The 21,523-nt window shown below is 42.1% G+C and overlaps 1 protein-coding gene across 4 annotated transcripts in view; it reads right to left on the reverse strand.

Annotated features, from left to right (window-relative positions):
- Window positions 1-21,523, reverse strand: part of TMTC1 (transmembrane O-mannosyltransferase targeting cadherins 1) — a 239,362-nt gene that overhangs the window by 8,589 nt on the left and 209,250 nt on the right. For 3 of the 4 annotated variants that reach the window (XM_074357367.1, XM_074357368.1, XM_074357365.1), the window contains 6 exons: window positions 10,465-10,567; window positions 8,266-8,401; window positions 7,306-7,450; window positions 6,028-6,165; window positions 4,551-4,673; window positions 1,947-2,024 (listed from right to left, as the gene is read on the reverse strand). In XM_074357367.1, coding sequence (XP_074213468.1) covers window positions 1,947-2,024; window positions 4,551-4,673; window positions 6,028-6,165; window positions 7,306-7,450; window positions 8,266-8,401; window positions 10,465-10,567 — 723 coding nt within the window. Of the gene's footprint in view, window positions 1-1,946; window positions 2,025-2,249; window positions 2,332-4,550; window positions 4,674-6,027; window positions 6,166-7,305; window positions 7,451-8,265; window positions 8,402-10,464; window positions 10,568-21,523 lie in introns of all 4 variants that reach the window. The other variant, XM_074357366.1, reaches the window with a different exon arrangement.

Below are 21,523 nucleotides of genomic sequence, written 5' to 3' on the forward strand. Positions count from 1 at the left end.
TCCAACTGACCACATCCAAGCCGTGCGCCTGGTCTATGTATGTTTATATCGGATTGCATCCTATGAATCTACTGATATTAGACATTTAAAAATTGCAAACAAGGCAATTTTATACTGTTCAACCTAACCCACGATGTCCACTGAGATGAAAAGAAGATAAACTCATTTTTAACCAGCATGCGTGTTACATTTTAGAGCAATACACTCAATAGATCCTTCCTCCATCTCCAGACACGTTTTCAGGGGACACCTCTAAATCCAAGGCAATGAGCCCCCTTGTTAATCTGAAAAAGCAACATAAATCTACTGTTGTCTCTTTACTTCCAGAGCCTGTGGGATGAGTGTATTTATGGCATTTCTCTATTTAACAGTTGAACCCACTGCTTTAAATGCATGTGCACTCCATCTAAAAACATACTGAGTATACTATTTGAAAATATAACATACATTAAATTATTATGTTACTGCTTTTAAAAATAAGTTCATTCTATGTTTTCCGACTAGATACTGCTGGACACCGTGGGATGTCATTAAGATCAGAGCTCAGGCCAGAGATCTGGCCTTGACTGGATTCACCATCTCTGTTCCTCTGTTAGATCCAGGCTCATAGCTGCAGAGCAACTATCCCATTCTCCCCTCCCATCTATATAGTCATAGGTCACCTTTTCATTTTGTTGTGTTTCTGAGAGTGACCAGTTTCCACTTAATCGTAAACCCTATTAAGCCTTTGTTTAAGTCCTAATCAGTACCTTGCTATTTCGTCACGGTAAAGGCTGATAGAAGCTAGAAAAAAAGTTACCTAAACAAGATCCTTTGAAAATGTGTCAGATCGCGGCATTTCTCCACTCAAAGTCCTCCAAGGACCCCAACCTATTTGGCATGAAAACCAAAAACCTTACCATCCCCTTCAAGGCCCTGCATCATCTGGCCATGGGACCTCTCTGACCCGGCTTCTTTCATTTATTTTCCCTTGCCTCCTCCCTTGTCTTTAAATACACCAGCCCGGTCATACCTCAGGGCCTTTGCACATGCACTTTCCCTATTCTGCCACATGGCTTGCTCCCTTCAGGTCTCTGCTGAAATCACATTTTTTCATCAAGGCCTTCCCTAACCACCTCAATTTAAAATTTTGGCCCTTACCCCTGGCACTCCCTATCTTGTTTCTCTCTTTCATTCTTCATAACACTTATCACCATCTGATACATTGCATGTGAATGTAGGCATGTGTGTATGTATGTGTTTATTTATTTATTGCCTGTTTTCCCCTCCTAGAATGTTAGCTCCATGGGGACGGGAATTTTTGTCTTATGTGTTCACTGCTGTATTCCCTGTACCTAGAAGAGGACCTGGTATGTAAGATGCTCTCTACACATGCCTGTCAAACAAATGGATGGATGAATGAATGACAGTGCATCTTTGTCATTACAGACAACAGCCCCGCAAAGGGCAACTTTCAATTACTCACTCAAAGGTAGCTTTTCCTTTCGAAAACAAACATGCACACACAACCGTGTTTTTCAGTAAAATATTAGGGACTAAAAGATACATTAGATGTAAGAAACAGGAACACTTTATCTTAACAGTGAGTTAAGCTGCAGGAAAACGAGCTACATTAGTGAATCCCTCACAAGACTCTGGTTCCCATAAGCAGATTTCCTCTGCTCCGTGATGATACTTAAGTACATGTGACTTTCTTTATGATAAAGAGAATCATGGAATCTAATTTATACAGATTTATTTTGAAAATGGCTTCACGACATTCACTATCTAAATAACACAAAATGAATATAAACTGTGCTGATTTCACTTCTGAACACCTCTGTTTCGGGTATTCAGGTAAGTCAGAGAGGGAATTCACAGCAGATGCTCAGTCTTTTAAGGGAGAAAAAGGCAGAGAGAAAAGGAAGGGGAGACGCAGCGCACACGGACGCGGATTCTTTTCTTACCTTGATGTGCTGAATCCCACCCATGTTCATCCAGGCCTGGGCTTGATCTGGGTTGAGTTCCACGGCCGCTCTGTAGCTCTAGACATACAAGAAATAGCTTCAGAAATTTCAAGTATCTCGGGAAACGAGAACCCATCTTTCACGCTACAGGATTGCGAAGACCATGTTCTTCGTATGTGAGAATTTCAACGGTGAACCAGCCCCTTCTAGTTCACAGGTGTTCCCTTCATGTCTATGATTTTTCAGAGTCGATGATTCTAAAGTGGAGGAACCTGAAGTGTGTAATTTCCCTGCAGAGCTAACCTCTGGGCTTCAAGAGACTGAGATGCCTGCCGGAAATCCACGCGGTTTCTATCAGAGCGCAGCGTTTCTCGCTGGCCTTGACCTGCAAGAAAATGGTGCTTTTCGATCTTTTTCGCTATAAATGGAGTTTGGAAGCAGAAAATGTTATAATCCTAGAATCCTAGCATAGTTTCCTACGCAGCTGAACCCTCTCAGGACACGACCGATCTGGTTATGCAGCTCACGCCTGAGTCCTTGGAACGACCGATGCTCAGCGTCTCCTTAAGGCCATCTCCTTTCATGGGAGACAGTGCTGGTCATTAGAAAGCCTTTCTTTTTCTCCTGTCTTATGAAAGGGCTTCACGTGTTTGAAGGGAGTTACCTATTTCTCAAATACTTTTTGTCTGAATAACGTATTCCATTAAACGTAACATCTGTGAGGCACATTTTTAATATTTTGCACCTTGCTTTGCTGCAGAGGCATGCTCACCGCTGAGTCTTGACTTGAGGAGTGGTTGCCACCTTCAGTAGAACTAAAGGCCAAGAGTATTGCCTTCAGTGACAAAGCTGGGGATCTGTGTGTACATTCTCACGTTCCTTGCTGTTTTTATCAGCAAGAATCCCCCTGAGCAGATCCACGAAGTAACTAGAATCTGCCCATCCCTCCTCAACTTCAGTTTTAGGAAAAAGAATCAAATGTTAAGAAACTGAATTCTTAAAAAGCTGCTAAAGTAAACTGAAGGGTCTGTCTCGTGGATTAATTTTTACCCACAGAGATGGGACGTCGTATGGAAGTCAAGAGCCCGGATTCAAATCATGCCCTGCCTCTCACCCTCTATGTGACCTTACGTGAGACACATAACCTCTGAGTTTCAGTTTATTCAACTGTAAAATGGAGACCATGCCTTTCTTACATGATTGTGTGAAGGTTAAATTACTTAATACGTGTGAATCATACACAAAAATGCGAACATATTACAGCTGCGACCAGCCAATGGCTCTGTTCCTACTTCTCACAAATCCAGCTACACTATAATGATTATTTGAGTCATTGGTCAAGCCACTAGAAAATACTTTTCTTTTTAAAATAATACATAAGATCAGATAGAGATGCCATATAAATATTCATAATTAAATATTAATTAATCATTAAACAGTCATGTTAACAAATACCTTAAGAATGACAGTATTGAAGGTGTTTACAAGGCAGAGAAAAATGCACAATTTTTGCTTCAAATATGCCACCATTTCTGTTTTAAGCATTCACATTCAATAATTTTTCCAAATATCTTTACATGTGTTTTCCAATAATATTTTAAAAGCCTTTTACTATTTATTTTCAAAAATAGCTATATCCTCTGAAATTTTACTTTTTCTCATGATATATTCCACACAATTTTATGCCTTCATTAATTCCAACTTGTGGCTTTACCCAGGAAAATGGATAGTATTTCTGTAACATTTCTATCTATGTTTGTAAATCTTTTTTATTTCAAATTGTGTTAAGTCAATTGTATTCCAAAGCTGTACACATGGAACACCTGTAGGAGGCAGCATACTATGTTTTAGAACACAGAAGGAAGCAGACCCTTTCCACGAGGAGAAGTCCAATTGAATAAGAGTGCTGAGCTGCCTCTGTGCACGTGCACAGAGGAGGGGGGGGAAGGTGGGGTGGGAGAAGAGCGGGGAGGTGGGGAGGGGAGAGGGAAGGAGGAGTGAGGGGAAGGGGGAGGGAGGGGACAGAGAGACACAATACAATGTAACATATGACACTTTCAAATGACTGGTAGAGACAGTGTTTTAGGAGTTATGAGGAAACAAGGTCACTGGGAGAAAGGAGGGTCCAGAAGGCTTCCTAAGGCAGGAGGACCAGGACACAGACCTGTGGCGGTGGATGGGTGGGAATCTGCAGAGGGTGGAGGGGCCGAGGTGGGGACAATGTTCCAGGATGTGTGGGATGCCGAAGCACCAGTCCAGCTGAAACAGGGTTACTGACGGCAAACAGAGAGACAAAAAGAAAGAGTGGGGAGGAAAGAGAGACAGAGGGAAGCTGGTTTGAGGACAAAATGTGGAAAGCTTCAAACATCAAGTTCAAGGTGATAATTCAGACAATAATGCAGAGATATTGTGGGACTCCTAATAGTCAAAACCCAGAGGCTCCATTATAAAAAAATAAACTTACAACATCATGTCACTAATCAGAAAAATCACCCCACAAACGCGCCAATGATCGTAGGCTTTAATGTATATGCTTCATGAAAGACGGAGGGAGCAGTCATTTTAATCCAAGAACTTAATAATCCTTTTATGAAGTGTTTATACCTCAAAAGCTTTGTCAAGAAGGTTCTGCTCTCTGAGTTGGTTTCCTTTTGTGAAAAAAAGTTCCGATATAACTTTGGGGTCCTTTGGTTTCAGCTTGAGAGCCTTGTCTATAGCATCAAGGGCCTGTGTGGGTTGGAAATTGAGACAGAATGAACGGAGATTACACAAAGAAAAACTAACATAAGAGATGAAATGCATACTTTTTGTTCTTACGTATTAACTCGTGTGGTGACTGACAATCAAAACACATTCTTCATTCCTTCTCTTTAACATTCTCACTGGGAAATAACATAGCCCTGCCAAAGTAATGGATCTACTGCTCAGGCTTCCTATTTATGTTAGTGACAATGAAATATTCCTGATCGTTGTACAGGAAAGTCACGTGATGCCACTGAAACAAGATCTGGGGTCGGAGATGTTTGGCCCTGACCATGTGTCCATCTGGACCACTCCTCTTAGGCCCCCGGTGCCCAGCACACACTGCCCCACCCCCTGCAGCCAGAGGTCCCTTCAAAGCACAAATCTGACAATGTTGCTTTTCTCCTGAAAACAGCAAAGCTTCTTCCAGGATAAGGAACAAAACCCTTGCCCTGGTCCCAAGCCTTGGGGTGGAGTCCCCAGTAAGCTCTGTGGCCACGTCTCCCACGTGCACCCTCCTCCCTCACACCCATCCCTCAGACGGGCCATTCGATGTTGACACAGGGCTTTTGCACGTGCTTTTTCTTGCCTGGAACGCTATTCACTGCCCCCTTTTGCTTAATACCTATTTGTCACGCAGCCCTCACCTTCACATCACTCTGCAGGGAGCCTGCCCACCCAGACCACTCAGGTCCCCTGATCATATGCTCGTTGGGCGCCACGCTGCTCTTTGTGACATCACTGGGCACAGCTATAATTCCACCTTGGTTTTGTGATGACTTGTTTAATCTCTGTCTCCGCTTTGACTGTAAACCCCACAAGGACAAGGGCAGTGATTTTTTTTGTTTTCTTCCATGACAGTTTATCCCCATTGCCCACCAGAGTGTCTGGCCTATAGCAGGCATTCAATAAATATTTTGTTGAATCAGTTCGTGAATTAACTGGTTACGTGACCTTTAAAATGGAGAGAAATAGTACATTTGCAACGCAGGGCCACTGACCTGCCTTACAGGGTTGTTATAAGGATTCCATAAAACATATTTGAAGGAGCACAGAAAATGGTGAAGCATACAGATGTTAGTCTTTATAGAGTTAGCTGGAAACAGATGGAGATAATAAAACATGAAATCTTCAGATCAAAGATGAGCCAAGAAAATACCACTTCCAGGGGACATCTGAGGAATCGAGCAGGTATGTGTGAAAAGTGCCCAGAAGGTACGCTACGCCACCTGACGACGTCCAAGACCGCTCAGCCCTGTGAGTGTGCAGATGGAGGGTCACTCAGGTGCACCCCGTTTTCTACCCGTGAATCCAAACAACTCGGACCCGAGTCCCCTACCTTCTCGTGCAGCTCATGTTTGCTGTAGATGGCTGACAGCAGGCGATAGCATTCCAGGCACCCCGTCTCCTCCGACACGATGTGATTGGTCATTTTTTCAGCTTCTTTTGTCTGACCCATCACAGCCAAAACCTGAGCCTGCAAAAGCACACCGACCTTGGCTTAGAGGACACTTGGTTATGATTGTATCAGATCAAGCATTCAGGCCCCATTCCCGACAAAGGTGCCTAGCGTCTGTGCATGACTCACAGAGGGGGCTGACTCACCACAGTTTGTGGGCTTTCATTTTTTGTTGTTTGCTTCTTTCTTTATTTAGGTGTGTGCATGCATTTGTGTATGAATGGCAGGACCATCCAATCTATCCAACGAAATGACTTGTGCCTTTTTTTTTTTATTATTGAAATACATAGTCAGTTACAATGTGTCAATTTCTGGTGTACAGAGTAATGTTTCAGTCATACATATCCACACAGATCCACTTCATATACTTTCTCATTATAGGTTACTACAAGATATTGAACACAGTTCCCTGTGTTACACAGAAGAAATCTGTCTTTTTCTCTATTTTTACATCATAGTTAATATTAGCAACTCTCAAGACGTGTGCCTTTTTTAAAAAGCTGACAAAGTATGTCAAAAGAGAAAAGTTTTCCTATGGTTTCAGCAGAACACTGTGTTTATAACAAGAGAATGAGTTTGTTTTACTGAAAACCAAAGGAAAGGGAAGAGTAATGATCCAAAACAATTGAAATAAAAAATATCGTTGATTTTAATTTTCCTGAATTTGGTAACTGTACTGTGGCTGTGTTAGAGGATGTCCTTGTTCTTAGGAACTATTTGCTGAAGTGTAGGAATAAAAGGTATGGAGATCTATAACCTTCACATGGTTCAGGAAAAAACAGGCATTAATAATATATATACATATATATATATATATGTACACACACGCCTATATGTACACATACACATACATACACGAGAGGGTGATAAATGCATCAAAGTGCTAAAAATTGATCACTCTGGGTGAAAGGGTATACGGGAGTTACTTTAAATTCCTGCAAATTTTTGTAAGTTTGAAATGATTTCAAAACAAAAGCTTCAAAGCATGTTTAGTGCACATGCCTTTGGTGAGTGGCTGTAATACTGGTTACAGGAATATTCCTTAAATGGATAAAGAATGGTTCTAGTTCCAGTTCCAAGGTTTCCTGTGTCGAGCCCCCTGCATCTCATGCTCTGCGTCTGTTCCCTGCTCCACTTCCTTCCTTTTGTCCCACTCACCAGTGCCAGGCGGAGTTCCCTCTGGGAAGGCTGGAGCGCTGTGGCTTCCCGGTAAACCTGCAAAGCTTCTTCGTATCTGCCGGTGTTGTAATACAGCGCCCCCAGAGGGGCCAGTATCTCAGCTCTGCGGGCCACCTGCAGGGCACTGAATTTCGAGAAAACAAATTGACACTTTTCATCAAACAGCTACATTTCCAAAGGCTGAAACTTAGATTTAGGGACCACTGCCCATGGTTTGAGACTCTGCTCCCACATGGTCTTTGTATTTTGTATCAAGAAGAATGTTAAAAAAAAAAAAAAAGAGAGAGAGAGAGAGAGAGAGCGCGCGCGCAAGATCATGGTGCCAACCTCTGACAATAAGAATGTCTCTAGTGGGGGAAGAGCGTGTAGCTCAAGTAGTAGAGCACATGCTTAGGGTGCATGAGGTCCTGGGTTCAATCCCCAGTACCTCCTCTAAAAATAAATAAACCTAATTACCTCCCCCCTGGCCAAAATCAAACAATCAAATAATACAGTAATAAATAAATTTTTAAAAAGAACGCCTCTAGTGACCTCCAATGTGGAAACCGAGCCCCAAAGTTCTTTTCCATTAACGTTGCTAGGACTGTTTTGATGTGTACACAGTCTTTCATCTACATCCATGTTTGAAATGGCTATTTGTGGCTTGGATTGCAGTCCATCACTTCAGAAAACAATGGACTAAGTAAAATGGGAATTAAACTCCGACCTTGATTTAGCACCATGGTCTAACCAGCAGGCAAAGAAAGTCATTAACTGGGATACTGTTTATTCCCAAAGCACCATGCGTTGTGCTGTCCTCTTTGGAGATGAGCGTCTGTATTACCTGCATTGGCAAACGTTGCCGGTATTCTGAGAACATGTGTTCCAATGAACTACAAATTTGATGGGCAACAGCAGAGGTCTCTGAGTTGCTCACAAAGTGAAGAGAAGGAACTTTACCGTTTGTACCATTCTTCAGCCTCACTGTTGTCTCCCAGCGACCTGCAGAGTCTCCCCAGGTTCACCATGGCCACGTGGTGACTGGGGCTCAGCCTGATGGCCTGTTGGTAATGGGCCACTGCCTTCTCTGGGGCGCCTGCAACCAACGGTGGGTAAGAGCGGAACATGCTTTAATTATAAAATACAGACTCATTTCTCTTCTGATGTTCACCATTCTCTTTACAGTCATACCACCAATTATTCAGTTTGTAAATTAGCTCACATGTTGGCTTCTTTTCCTTGTCACTGTTTAAACTTTGGACCATTTTCACTATTCATTTTCACTTCTGAAGATATTAATAACAAAAAAGCAATAAAAACTAAAGCCTGTTTCTTTTATTAAGTGTATTATTTTAGTCAAAGTGTTTTTTCTGGCCATTGCTCTAGCTAATTTGATGTTTTGAGATGATCAGAGATTATATATATAAATATTGTTGCTTCTCACAGAAAAGATGGAATGGGCTATTATAGAAAGAAAACCGTTCCGAAGCAATTTCTAAGGGTCCGTCACAATTACTCTGCTGCAGTATAGTGACTGAGGCACTGCTTTAAACAAGCAGGGACCTGCTGTATCTTGAAAATCTCTTTTTAAGTCATACATTTTTGTTTAGATGGTATTTATCTAACAGGATTTAAAAACTAATAACAATGCCACCTCGCATTTGTCTAGTGCACTGTATATTTTGAAACACTTTAATTAAACGATCTCACATGAGTTTTGCAGGCACTTCTGGTACTATTAACTGCCTTTTGATAGCGCATAGCTGCCTCTTGGGATTTAAGAGATATTAAAAAAGACATTATCACTCTACGGATACAGGTACTAAAGTGCAAAGACATTAAGAAACTTGATAAAAGTCACAGGGCAGGTGAGAGTAAAAGCCTGAACTAGAATCAAGCCTCTCCAGTAGGATAACGTTCCCCAAAGAAGCTTCCTAGTGTAGGTGGCTGAGCTGTGGGACAGTCTGAGATTCTCCAGGGAACGGGATGTTTATTACCTGCACAAACATTTTCTCAAGACTGCCTGCTTCGAATGCAGGTTTGACTAGGAGGGGCCAAAAGAGACTCCATGTATGTAGAAGGTCTATGAGTCACTGGCAATGGGGAGAACTTCACCAGAGTGAAAACACAAATACACTGGGAGTGGGGGGAAGCTGTGGTCAGTGAGATTCTTGGGGTTGGGGGTGGAGGTGGGATGGTTTGTTGCTGAAGCATAAGGAAGAGGGCTAGACCAGGCAGGCCAGCAGGTCTCTTCTGGTTTTTCAAGCTTTGTATCTAATTTATGATTATGCTGCGAATGAGCCAGCAGGTGGCGCTCTGAAACAGTTTCCATGCAAAAATCAGGGACGTTGCCTAAGGGAATCAAGATGTAAAAGTATGTTCTATAAAACAGAAGAGCTTCGAATATCCTAGAAAATTAAACCCCCTTCGAGCATTTCATATTGACAAAAGTCAGCAAAACTGAACTTCAGTGCAGGGCAGGCAGTCTAACAGTCGGTGAGAACAAATTGGTGTTTTTGTATTAAATTCACATATCCCTTCATTCTTTGTAAGTATTCATCATATGCCAACAGTATGTGGGGCCAAATCATAAAGAACACAGAACCACTACCCAGTAAAGTTTTACATTAAATAAGATGAAGTAAGTGTATTTTATACGGCATCTGTCCTGTAGGAGTCCCCTCCAGCCGTTACAACAGTGCAGGTTCTGTGGTAGGTATCACACAAGGAACCACGAAACAATTCTGGAGAAATTTTAAAATCAGCTGTAGAACAGTATTTACCATCTGCCAGTAAATAGATCCAGAGGCAGGTTCTGCATTGTTGCAGAGAACAGTTCGCATCACAGATTTATAAACGTGCCCAAAGGCTATATTCAAAGACGCCTGCTAGTCATTAAATGGTCAAGGCCACACCACCTGCCCCCCGGGGAGTTTTCCTTAGGGATATGATTACAAGACCTGGGCAGACTTTACTGAACTGAGCTTAAAGGTTTAGAGAAAGGACAACCCCAACAAGCAATGTGACCGTCAACGGTGTGGGCTGCCGGCCAAGCCCAGTGAGTTCTGCTTCTGGGGTGCTGTTTAGGTGGCTGCCATCTAGCTTGATAGACAGTAATATCTAATCTCAGCAGAATGGGTTCCCTCCAAGCTCACTCACCCGTGTCAACTAGGAAAACCCCATAGTTGTTGTGTAGGTCTGAGCTATCGGGACAGTTCTTTATTCCAGCCTGGTATATCTCCTCAGCTTCCTTAAATCTCTCCTTTAAAAGAGAACAAAGAAAAATACATCAGAAAAAAATTTAAAAAAAATCAACAGTCAACTGAACAACAGAAATGGGAAAAGCAGAAAATGATTTACTGAGCATCTTGCCAAGCACATGGCACCAAGATCAAACACTAGGTACTTGGAATTAAAATTAATGCCAACTGCTCGCCTACGTATGATTCATACCTGTGTTTAGTTCCTTCAGGGCAAACTAACTGATGTTTACCAAGAAGGGATGCCTGGGGGGAATCTGTCCTGTTGTTGGAAAAAGCCTCCGAATGGCTCTCTGAATGGGATGCCCACCACTCCAGTAAGTCTCTGGATGAAAACAGGTGATCCGTTTATAAAAGAAAGTCTTCCGAGGTGGCGAGCTCACTGGAGGGTGGGGAGGCCTGGGCTACGGCCTTACAGCTGCATTTGCGTAACCAGCACTCTTGCCTGCTGGGCGTGGTCCATCTGGGGAGGTGTTCTGCAGGAAGTGGGAGGGGAGATTGATGCCGACTATACAAGGGCTTTGCCTTATCCTGTCTATACTTGGGGTATTTCTACAGCCCCCCTGTTTGCTACTTCCCTTATCAACCTGTGCCTTCCATCCCTGAGCTCTTCTCTCCAACAGGAATGTGTGTCCCTCAAAGGCACATGGCCCACACCAACCCCATCAACTGCCGCAGCTTCAGAGGATCGCTTCCTAATTGCTTTGGTCTTCTACGCTGAAGATCCACGTGAACACACTTTAATAATTCTGAGTTAGCTGTTAGGCACATTTTCCACAACCACTTGAGAATGTCATGTCATGCTTTCTTTTACACTATAGATGGTAAAGCCTAATTAATGAAGCAAAGCTGTAACAGAGAAGAACAGATCTGACTCCGTATTAGATCCATTCCTTTGGCTTTAACCCTGTGCCCTGTTTTCTAGGCTGAGTCTTGCTGGCTCTGCGCCTTTTGTAAAAGAGTGTTGCCTTTAGCCTGAAATAGACAGGAGAGCCTGTTCTCAAGGCTCTGACCTTTAAGGATATGAACACTTTTGCGCTTAAATAAAGATAACAAGTTGCAGAATAGAAAATAACATTTGTTTTGTTGGAGGTTTTACAGGGGCACCATGATGTGACCCATTTGGACAGCTGCAAGAATAAAGGATTCCTACACCAAGAAGTTTGCAACAACAACCACACTCCCTCCCCTTTTTAATAGAAAAGGAGCCTGAATTCTGACTGGAGCAGGATGGTTCTCCAGGACATTAGTCCCCCATCTTCTCAGTCTGCTGGCTTTCCAAATAAAGTTGCTATTCTTTGCCCCAGCACCGCATCTCCCTGTTTATTGGCCTGTCGTGCGGCGAGCAGAATGAGTTAGAACTCGGTAACGAAGCCACCCAGGTCCTAACAATTACTCACAAGTAAACCATCTCCTAGTTTCCTGGCGCTGCCGTGAAGGTCAGGTGCAAGGCAATGATTCAGCATGAAGCACAGAACAGCTTTTCCTTTAATGTGCTCTGAACGTGGACATTTTCCATAACTGTATCAGAAGTCACCACTACTAAATATTCAACCAGACACATGACAAGAAAATGAACAGCATCATTATTCTCAGACATGACACCTTAAGCTTGTGAATAAAAATATTCTGCGTGCTGGGCAGTAAGTCGAAGCCTAAATCTGCTTTGACCCAGAAAGATGAAGACACTTGGCATTCTCTGGAATGAGCAATGCCATCTCTTCGAACCCACACATTTAAATACTATTTGGGGGACAAAGTGTGGTTTGAATTTGTCAAATTTCCCTTATTTGAATTACAAAACCACAGTCCAGCAAAAATGGAGATCTGGGTTTCTAATAACATGTGTTTTCTCATTGCCAAGCTTAACGAATTGTCAAACTCAAGAGCTAAAGACAAAAAAATCTCAAAATATCTTTCAATCTATCGAAGAGAAGAAAAGCTTTATAAAAATCTCACCCACTGAAGGTCTAGGAAATTGGTGAGTGTGTGTGCGCGCGTATAAATGGAGACAGGCCAGACACAAATTACAAAACTCCAATCAAATGAGCAGTTAGAGAATACTATGGGGCACTTACCCATTTGCCATTCATTCAGCATGTGTTTCTGCAACGGCACACTGAGCAAGAACTGGGCTGACAGTGCTTGGTCACATGGATTGGGTTCTCAACTCCACCATTTACTGTCCCTGTGACCTTACTTCCCCTCTATGTCCCCAGGTGTAGAACAGGGACAGTGCCTATGTCAGAGGGTTGTTGTGAGGATGGAATGCATTAGAACACTTAGTATAATGCTTAGCAGATAGTCAGCAATGGGTCACATCAGCCTCTACCCTTATTACTGCTACTAGGAGTAGTATTTCCTGAGCCCCTTTAGAAACAAAGATGGTATTAGCGTCAAACACTAACCCTGGTCAGGTGGTAACACAAGAAACTCAAGAGTTTCAGGAATTGATTACCTAGTCTGGGCTTAGCCAGGGTCTTTTTTCTCTGGTTGCTCTACTAAAATATTAAATGTTTATTAACCTCCATATCAGAAGGTGGTTAAGAAAAATTAAAAGGAAGAACATTCAAGTTAGCTGTGTTTTTTTTTTTTCATGTATAGGGTTAATTAAAGAGATTTGATGGGAAAGAAATTTGAAACTTGACTAAAATGCCGCTTGGACAGGCTTGTGGCCGCAGTAGCACGGCCAGGGCATCGGAGCTCCGGAGCTTACCTGTTTCATACACCACTCACATCGAGCTGTATTCCTCAGTTCATTTGTCTTTGAGCTCCTTGAATCGAGGCATTTTGTTTTATTCATCCCCTTGATTTGGCACCTGTCACCCAGAGGTACCCGCCAGTAGGGCCACCCACGTGCCAAGGACATGGTGGAGACAGAAGAGTGGATGAGACAATCCTGCCCCTGCCCCTCGACAACTGAGCGGGTTTCAGACAAGAAGGGGACACTGTAATGACAGTGTCATGGGAGAAGCACAAGGTACCTGGGAGGCAACCACGAGTGACGCCCAGATTGTGTTTGGATAGACAGATTCTCTACACCTGTCGCGATCCAAACGCCCAGGAACGCTGCTGCACACTGACTCCAGCAGCTGCGAATATGAAGACGTGCTTGAAAAAAATCTATGGCTACGTGAGATCTTAAAGACATCCTTATAACTAAACTGTGGGAGGGCTGAAAGTGTCTTTCCTGAAAGGAACAAAACTGATGTCCTCGCATTCCAACTTGCCAAAGTCAAATACAACGGTTTTCAAGCGCAGTTATTATTGTCTCTGATTTAATCTGACCTTCCCCCCACCCCCATTCTTGCTGCTCCACCTTTTTCATCTGAAACTGCTCTTCTATTTGGGTCTCTACTAGAAGTGCAATTCTCAAAGTCCAAAGAAGTAATGGGGTTTAAAAGACCATCCACGTCAAGGGCGAGTAACCACATCCCCGTGCCCTCGGTAACCCCAAGGGCAGTCTCGAGACTCTGGCTCCATGAAAAATGCTTTCAATATCTGTCTTCCCTTTTCACTTGACTGTACATTTCAGAGAATGATTAACTCCAATTATTGAAAAGCAAAAGGAAACCATCACTGCGAGAGAAAAACACCTTCTCGGTGTTTACTTAAAATAAATTTCGCCTTCTCTGGAAGGCAATGCATTTACCTTAAAGAGGAGGATTCTTTCTCCCTCACGTTCGGTGTTCTCCCTCACGTTCGATTTCATTCACCTCCTCTGGCTAGACTTCCCGACCTAAGCTGATCATCCCCAGTCTCTACTGACTTGTGAGAGCCGGAGGAAATGAATACCAGCTATTGATAGGGCAACTTTAATGAAAAATGCCTGTGACCCAGAGAATGGCTCTGACAAACGACACTGTCACGAGAGCCCCCAACCCAATGGCTGCCTCAGCATGAAATCAGCCTTCAGGGCAGTGGAGAAAAATGGGTAGCATGCAGCCCCGGGCTCCTCTCCAACGCTCAGAAGCATTTTCAGTGGGGTGGAAATAAGACAGGCCTTGAGGGAGAGAGAAAACGCAGTCAACATCTCCCCATTTTACATACTGCAATTACCGGCATGGCAGGCTTTTTCCCTCAAGGAACGGAAAGTGAAAAGCAGGTCTTCTGAAAAAGAACCTTTGACTGTAATTGACTCTCTCCAGGTGATACGCTTAGAAAAGATTTCTCATGGTTCAAGTTGCAGGAGGACAAAGGGACACGGACCTAGTGTAGCAATCCTCAGACTTCTCGGTTTTAGGGCACTTTCGCACTCTAGAAGTTACCCCAGAGAGCTTTGTTGATTTCATTTATTTTAATTAAATTGGAGGGACTGGGGATTGAACCCAGGACCTTGTGCATGCTAAGCACGTGCTCTGCCACTGAGCTGCACCTGCCCCCCGACCTATCCCACGAGCTTTGTTTATGCAGGCTACATCTATCAATATTTACAACAGGAAAGAAGCTAGGGAACTTTTATTAAATAAATGAATATTTATTATTTATTTAATAATAAATGGAAACAGAACACATTTATAGGAAAAATAACTATATTTTCCAAAGCAAAAAAAAAAAAAAAAACAGTGAAAATAGTGGTGTTATTTTCCACTTTTCTAAGCCTTTTAAATGTCTGGCTTGATAGAAGACAGCTGGGTTCTCATATTTACTTTTGTACTAATCTGTTTCTAAATTTTTTGTTCATTTCCTTTGAAGAGCACTTACAATGTGTCAGTGTCTGGTGTACAGCATGACGTCCCAGTCATGCATATGCATACGTATGTTCATTTTCATATTCTTTTTCACTAAAGGTTGTTACAAGATATTGAATATAGTTCCCTGTGCTATACAGAAGAAACTTGTTTTTTAAATCTATTTTTATATATGGTGGCTAACATTTGAAATCTCAAACTCCCAAATTTTGTTTCTGTATGCTTTTTAGTTGAAGTACACCAAGAAAACCTGGTCTCACACAGGCATTTAGTTGGAAAGGGGAGAAGATTTTAATAATTTATTCTCATGATTGTGAAGTACATCATATAGCCTCTAAAGAGAGTGAGATTAAAAAAATCAAATTACTCATTATTATTATAAAAACTGTACAGCTCATCTTGGATCTCAGGGGTCCCAGTCAACCCTCTGTGAACAGCTGGCTTAATGAGTGGCTTGTAACCACAGGCACTGAGCATATGGGGGTGAAGGGTGTGGTGTTCCAAACCAGGGACAGACCCATGGAGACGAGGGTGGACGTGCCAGTGCTCTGACGTCACGGCCACGCATCTGAACTGCTTTCTAGAAGTACTTCCACTCTGGCCAATGATAAGAGCACACAGTCATAAGATATCTCCCCATCAGCCAAATGACTTTACTTACTATCGCCAACCTGGGACGTGTAGGACCACTCGGTGTTTAGACTCATGTCAATGACTGCTCTAAGAAACTTCAAGACACAGCAGCTCGAAACATAAGCAGAGACGCCTGCATTCTCACCCTCTCCTTGGCTTTTACTTTCTTTGCAAAACAGTTCTTCCCCCATCAGTCAGCGACATGGACGTTTATGAGAAGCGTGCTGCCAATATTTGATGTCTAATTCTCTTCCTCATTCGACTGAAATGAATCAATTAACTTGGCATTCCTCCTCACCAAGGACATGTTCGGTATTTCTAATCCTGAATTTTCTCATCACCCAGCAGACTGTGGTCAACATCACCCTGTGACAACTTCAGTAACTAAGAGAGAATCACTTCAAACAGGAAATGCCAAGAATCATAAAATAAAAGCTAAAGAGAAAGGATGACAGGTGTAAGCGACCACGGGTGTGTAACACTGTCAGGAGACCAGGAGAGGAGGGGGAGGGGCTACATTTGCATAGAATTGTAGCTTTCTCCACCTCCAGAATTCTCCCTTGCCACGTCGTCCTCATTCTCTGCCCTTCCAGGCACACGGCTTCACACTGTTCCCTACTCCACAGCCCTCACACAGTCTAGCTCCTCTAGCCAGAAAGCTCTCCTAATCATGTTTACCGTGTCGATATCTACAAATTCTTCAGGTATCAGATTAAGTATCACTCTGTGGCCCCCATTTCCCATACCCCCCTTCCCACGTTAGGTTAGGTCCTGATAACATCCCCACTGGCACTTTCTCTTTGCACACTTGTCACACTTGTAGATACTGGGGAGAGGAGGGTCATTCTTTGCTTAGGGGTAGCCTTCCCTTCAAGATGCTAAGCTCCATGAGTTAAGGCTCCATATTTTGCTATTTCAACAATTTCTAATCCTTGGTCTTACCTAAGTGCTCGATAAATATGTGCTGAAGAATTAAATCAGTAAGTTACTGAGGTCGGGTTCAGTTCAAGGTAACCTGACCACCACGCAGTGGTACATACGTGGCTGAAATCTATCCAAAAGATGGCGTTTGTCAAAGGAGAGAAACTGACCTCTTCTACTCTTGGATCTGTGCTTCTAACTCATTTTATTGTTCCAATTTTCTTCTCATTCTTGTATCAGGTGAAGTCATATCCCACAATGCATAAAAGAAAAATATTTTATTTAAGTGTTATCAAATTAATTAACTGAGTTTTTCAAAAGGCTGTAAACCTGGGGCTAGCAATAACTCACAGTGGGTCAGACTCATAATGTTAACTCTATTTCCTTTACGGCTAGTGTAACGTGAGCTATGTAAACTACAGCAACTGTGGGCTGCTTAAAAATGATGGCGGGCTTGTAAATGTTTACAATCCTATCTGTGAAGCTGGAGTGCAGCCAGTTCTGCATGCTCACGGGGAGCCAGGGACCACCTAGACTTTGAATCAAAGAGTTCATTTTCTGATCTGTTTTCTTGACTTCGTGCTGCAGGAGGCACCAAGGGGCATCTTTCTTCTGGATCCTTTTATGTATCTAATTCCTATGACAGCTCATCTTCCTGGGTTTCCTCTGCCACTTTTCTAAGCCCTCTCCAACCTGGCCCCTTGTCCACCCAACCTCACTAACCACGGTCCATCACCACCGTCCCATCACGGGACCCCAGTGCCATGCAACGACAGAGCAGTGGGGGAGGGGTCGAGCTCCCAGGTCCTGACACCAGTTATCTGTATGACTTTGAGCAGCACTTAATTCTGTGCACCTCACATTTTTATCTACAAAGCAAGAAGGTGAAAAATTCATGAAGGTTCCCCCCCACACACACTACTAGCCGTTTTCCCCTCAGAGAAATTACCTACTTGTAATATGGATTCATTTATTTCAAGTCCTAAAACTCTTTCCAGCCCTGAACTCTCTCACTGCCATCTGTCCACATGCTATTTCCATTTAAATTCTCCACTCACATTCAAGACGTGAAGGCTGCACACTGCTGGTGGCAGAGCATACTGGTACCATTCTTTTAGAAAGCAACTCACCGATATATCTCAAAAGCCATGAAATAGGCTGATATTCTTTGCTATGGGAATTCTCCTTCTAGGAATCTATTGTTAGGAAGTGATTCAAAATACTGTTTTAAAAAAGCCAAAGAAGGAAAAGTTCACTGCCCTCCTCAAAAGAGCCCAAATGACCAACAGTTGGGATATTATTATGTAAATTATAATTCATCATTTGCATAAAGCAGTAAGTAGCTATTAAAATGGTATTTATGAAGGCCATTTAGCATCATGAAAATTTGTATAATATTATATTTAACTTAATGGCAAGTGAAAAGAACAGGATATCAACTATATGTGAATGTTAAGCATGAAAACAGAAAACATTAGCTAGAAAAGATATCTGTACCCCCATGTTCACTGCAGCATTATTTGCAAAAGCCAAGACATGGAAACAACCTAAGTGTCCACTGATGAATGAATGAATAAAACGTGATATACACATATGCAAACATACACACACAAACACTCACACACAGAGTGGAGTATTATGCAGCCATTAAAAATGAAATCTTGCCATTTGCAACAACACAGATGGACCTTAAAGAGGTTATGCTAAGTGAAATAAGTCAGACAGGGGAAGACAAATACTGTATGATCTCACTTAAATCCACCCCCACCTTCGCCAAAAAACAAAAACAAAAACAAAAAACACCAAGATCATAGAGACAGAGAATACACTGACCAAGACAGTGGGTAGGGGGTGAGTAAAATCTGTGAAGGGGATCAAAAGATACAAACTTTCAGGTATAAGATAAATAAGTCTGGGGATGTTTTGTGTAGCACGGTGACTATAGGTAATACTATTGCATTTCATATGAGTGTAAATCTTAGAAGTTCTCATCATAAGAATTATAGCTCTGTATGGTGTTGGACTTATTGTGATAGTCATTCTGCAATATATACAAATATCAAATCCTTATGTTGTATGCCTGAAACCAAGATAATGTTATATGTCAATTATACCTCAATTAAAAAAATTAAGTATATTAAAAAGACCTCAGGATATTTTTTAAAAAATGGTAACACTTGTTGTTTCCAGATATGATGGGTAAAAGACATATTTTATTTTCTCTTTTTTTAATTTTTCCGTTCTCTCCATTATATGTTCATATTACTTGTGTAACTGAGAAGAAATGTCGCAGCTGATTTCGCTTCCTCTCGTCCTAAAATCTTTCCTCTCTTTCAGTCCTCACGTGCAGACAGTTCTTAAGTGCAGGAGGCCTCTTCTTCCACAGAAGAGTCTATCCATCCCACGCTGTCTGCCCGAAACAAGGCTCTCGACCACTCACGCCCCGAATGCATTTAGAAGCTTCCTCCAAAATACTCCCCGTATTTCCACAAGATTTTCTTCCTCACATGTTTTAAAACTCTTTCCCCAGACGCTTACCTTTGTCTCCCATTTTCTATCAATTTCAAACTTGTGCTCCACCGTGGCCCTCCATAGTCTCCACCAGGTAATGTGTTTTCGATTTATTGACCCACTTTTCAAATGTTCCCTTCTCCAATCCTCTACTGTGTCCAAACAGATTTACTTGCTACCTTCAAGTTGCAGCAGAGCAAGGAGCACAGTATTTGTTGCAGGCGAAGTCTAGCTAGGAAGGGTTACGACACTCCTGGTTTTACTGGTGGTGAGGCAGAGACATGCGCAGTCAGCAGTGCGCTGGCAGCAGGGGCAGGGCCGGTCGAACGGACCTTGCTTCCTTGTTTTGATAGACTCACAACCTTAGATCCGGGGAAGGATCTCAGCAGGTGTCTGACAAAGTGTCTCAGAACACCCTTGTAGACAAGACTGGGAGAGGTAAGTTAGATGATAATATAATTCACTCAGTTAATCAAAAGTTAAATAACTGTATGTAGAATCTTGGGTAAAATGGAGGCCAACCTCAAGAAAGATTCTGTAGTCACAATGCAGAGCTTCCCACCCGCGACTGTCCTTGCAACTTGAACATCAAAACATAAAGTAACTAGAAGCTATTCATATTCATCTGCCAATTGAAATATCTAGGAAAGGAAGCTGATACAACGAATGGTAGAAAAAAAGACTAAGAAATCTTAGAACACTTGAAATTTCAGGCTGATATAAAGAAGCTGAAATTAAACACAAAGATGAATCCTTTTACCCAGGTTTATAAAACTTGCCTGCAAACTGGGTGAGACCTGGATGAAACAGCATTCACATTTTTTTAGGGATTTCGATCTGAGCCGAAGTGTCACGTGGATGCTAAGCAGGGAAAATCATTCATTTAAGGGTGTCATGTAATCGAAACACAGAGTCTCAAGCCAGGGAAGTATTTCTGTTCTACCTGAAGTTACTGAACTGCAATTCAAGAAGCCAGTTCCATTGGGAGCCATATTCTGTCATAGCCTATGAAAGCACATGACCAGAAGGAACGTACTTGGAAACCAGGGTAAATGAGAAGCAAGTTGAAGGAAACAAGTTTAGCGTAGAAAAGAGGTGTTTAGAAGAGTAACAAGAGAGTTGTGCTCAGACACTGTGCTCTAAAAGCTCTCTGTTGGGCCCGGTCCAGCGAGAGCGAATGACTGGACTGTTGATTTCAGCTCAGAATAGGAAAGCGTTTCCTAACGGTAGACTGGCCCACGACCACAGCAAGTGTGGGCCGTGCACAGATGGTGGCACTGGAAGATGACCTGCCAAGTGGACGGAGGGTTTCACAAGTATATTACAGACTAACCAAGGTTTGCAAACATTGCCTTCATATACTCGGGGTGTTTGAAATTCTGGAAAGCTGTTAAATAAGGTTGTGCCACCAAGAAATAAATTCATTTGATACTGAAGGATGTGAAGCTAGCTGGGTTTTTCTCTGACAGTCTCTCTGTGCCTTTCTTGTGCATTGGAAGCATTCTTTTATTAAAGAATTCAAAATGTTGAAAGTCAAAAGGGAAAGCGATCCTGAATGATGCCCAACAGCTGCATTCTCTCTCAGTGGTTAAAATCAATGCCCAAAGGGGCAGAAGAAAGAACCTTTCCTCTTTCAATTACATTCTTAGATTTCATAGTGTTTTCCATTAAAATATAGTCGAAAGACTGGCAAAAGTTGTGACCTTTGTATGTAGGAAAAGGTCACGGTTGTAGTCATCACTTGTTTTTCTTAAAAAGCGTTCATAACTTTGACTATGCGGCATGCGATAACTTTACATCAATTTGCCATTGTGTTTCTCAAAAATTAAATTTATCGTGTCATTGACTTTAAATAAGGCATCTGATATATCTTAAACTGGGGAAAAGTATACATGTGGCCCTTTTGAATCACATAGACTATATGTTTTATGGACATATATGTCTATAAAATTTGTTAATAGCAATAGAATGGACTACATAATAAATTTCAATCATCAAACATCTCCGACATTTAAAAAGAGTAACTTTTCATGAACTTGAAGTTCATCAATTTACAAAAGGAATACAATTTAAAATTTTTGGATTTTTATTAGGGTAAATTGCTTTTCATAATCTTAACATGTTAACACTTTATTTACATAGAAACGATAATTAAAGTGGAGTCAAGTTATTCATGAAAATATTCATTAGCGCTTGGTGTTA

This window comes from Camelus bactrianus, chromosome 34 (assembly GCF_048773025.1).
Source record: "Camelus bactrianus isolate YW-2024 breed Bactrian camel chromosome 34, ASM4877302v1, whole genome shotgun sequence".
Taxonomy (NCBI): Eukaryota; Metazoa; Chordata; class Mammalia; order Artiodactyla; family Camelidae; genus Camelus; species Camelus bactrianus.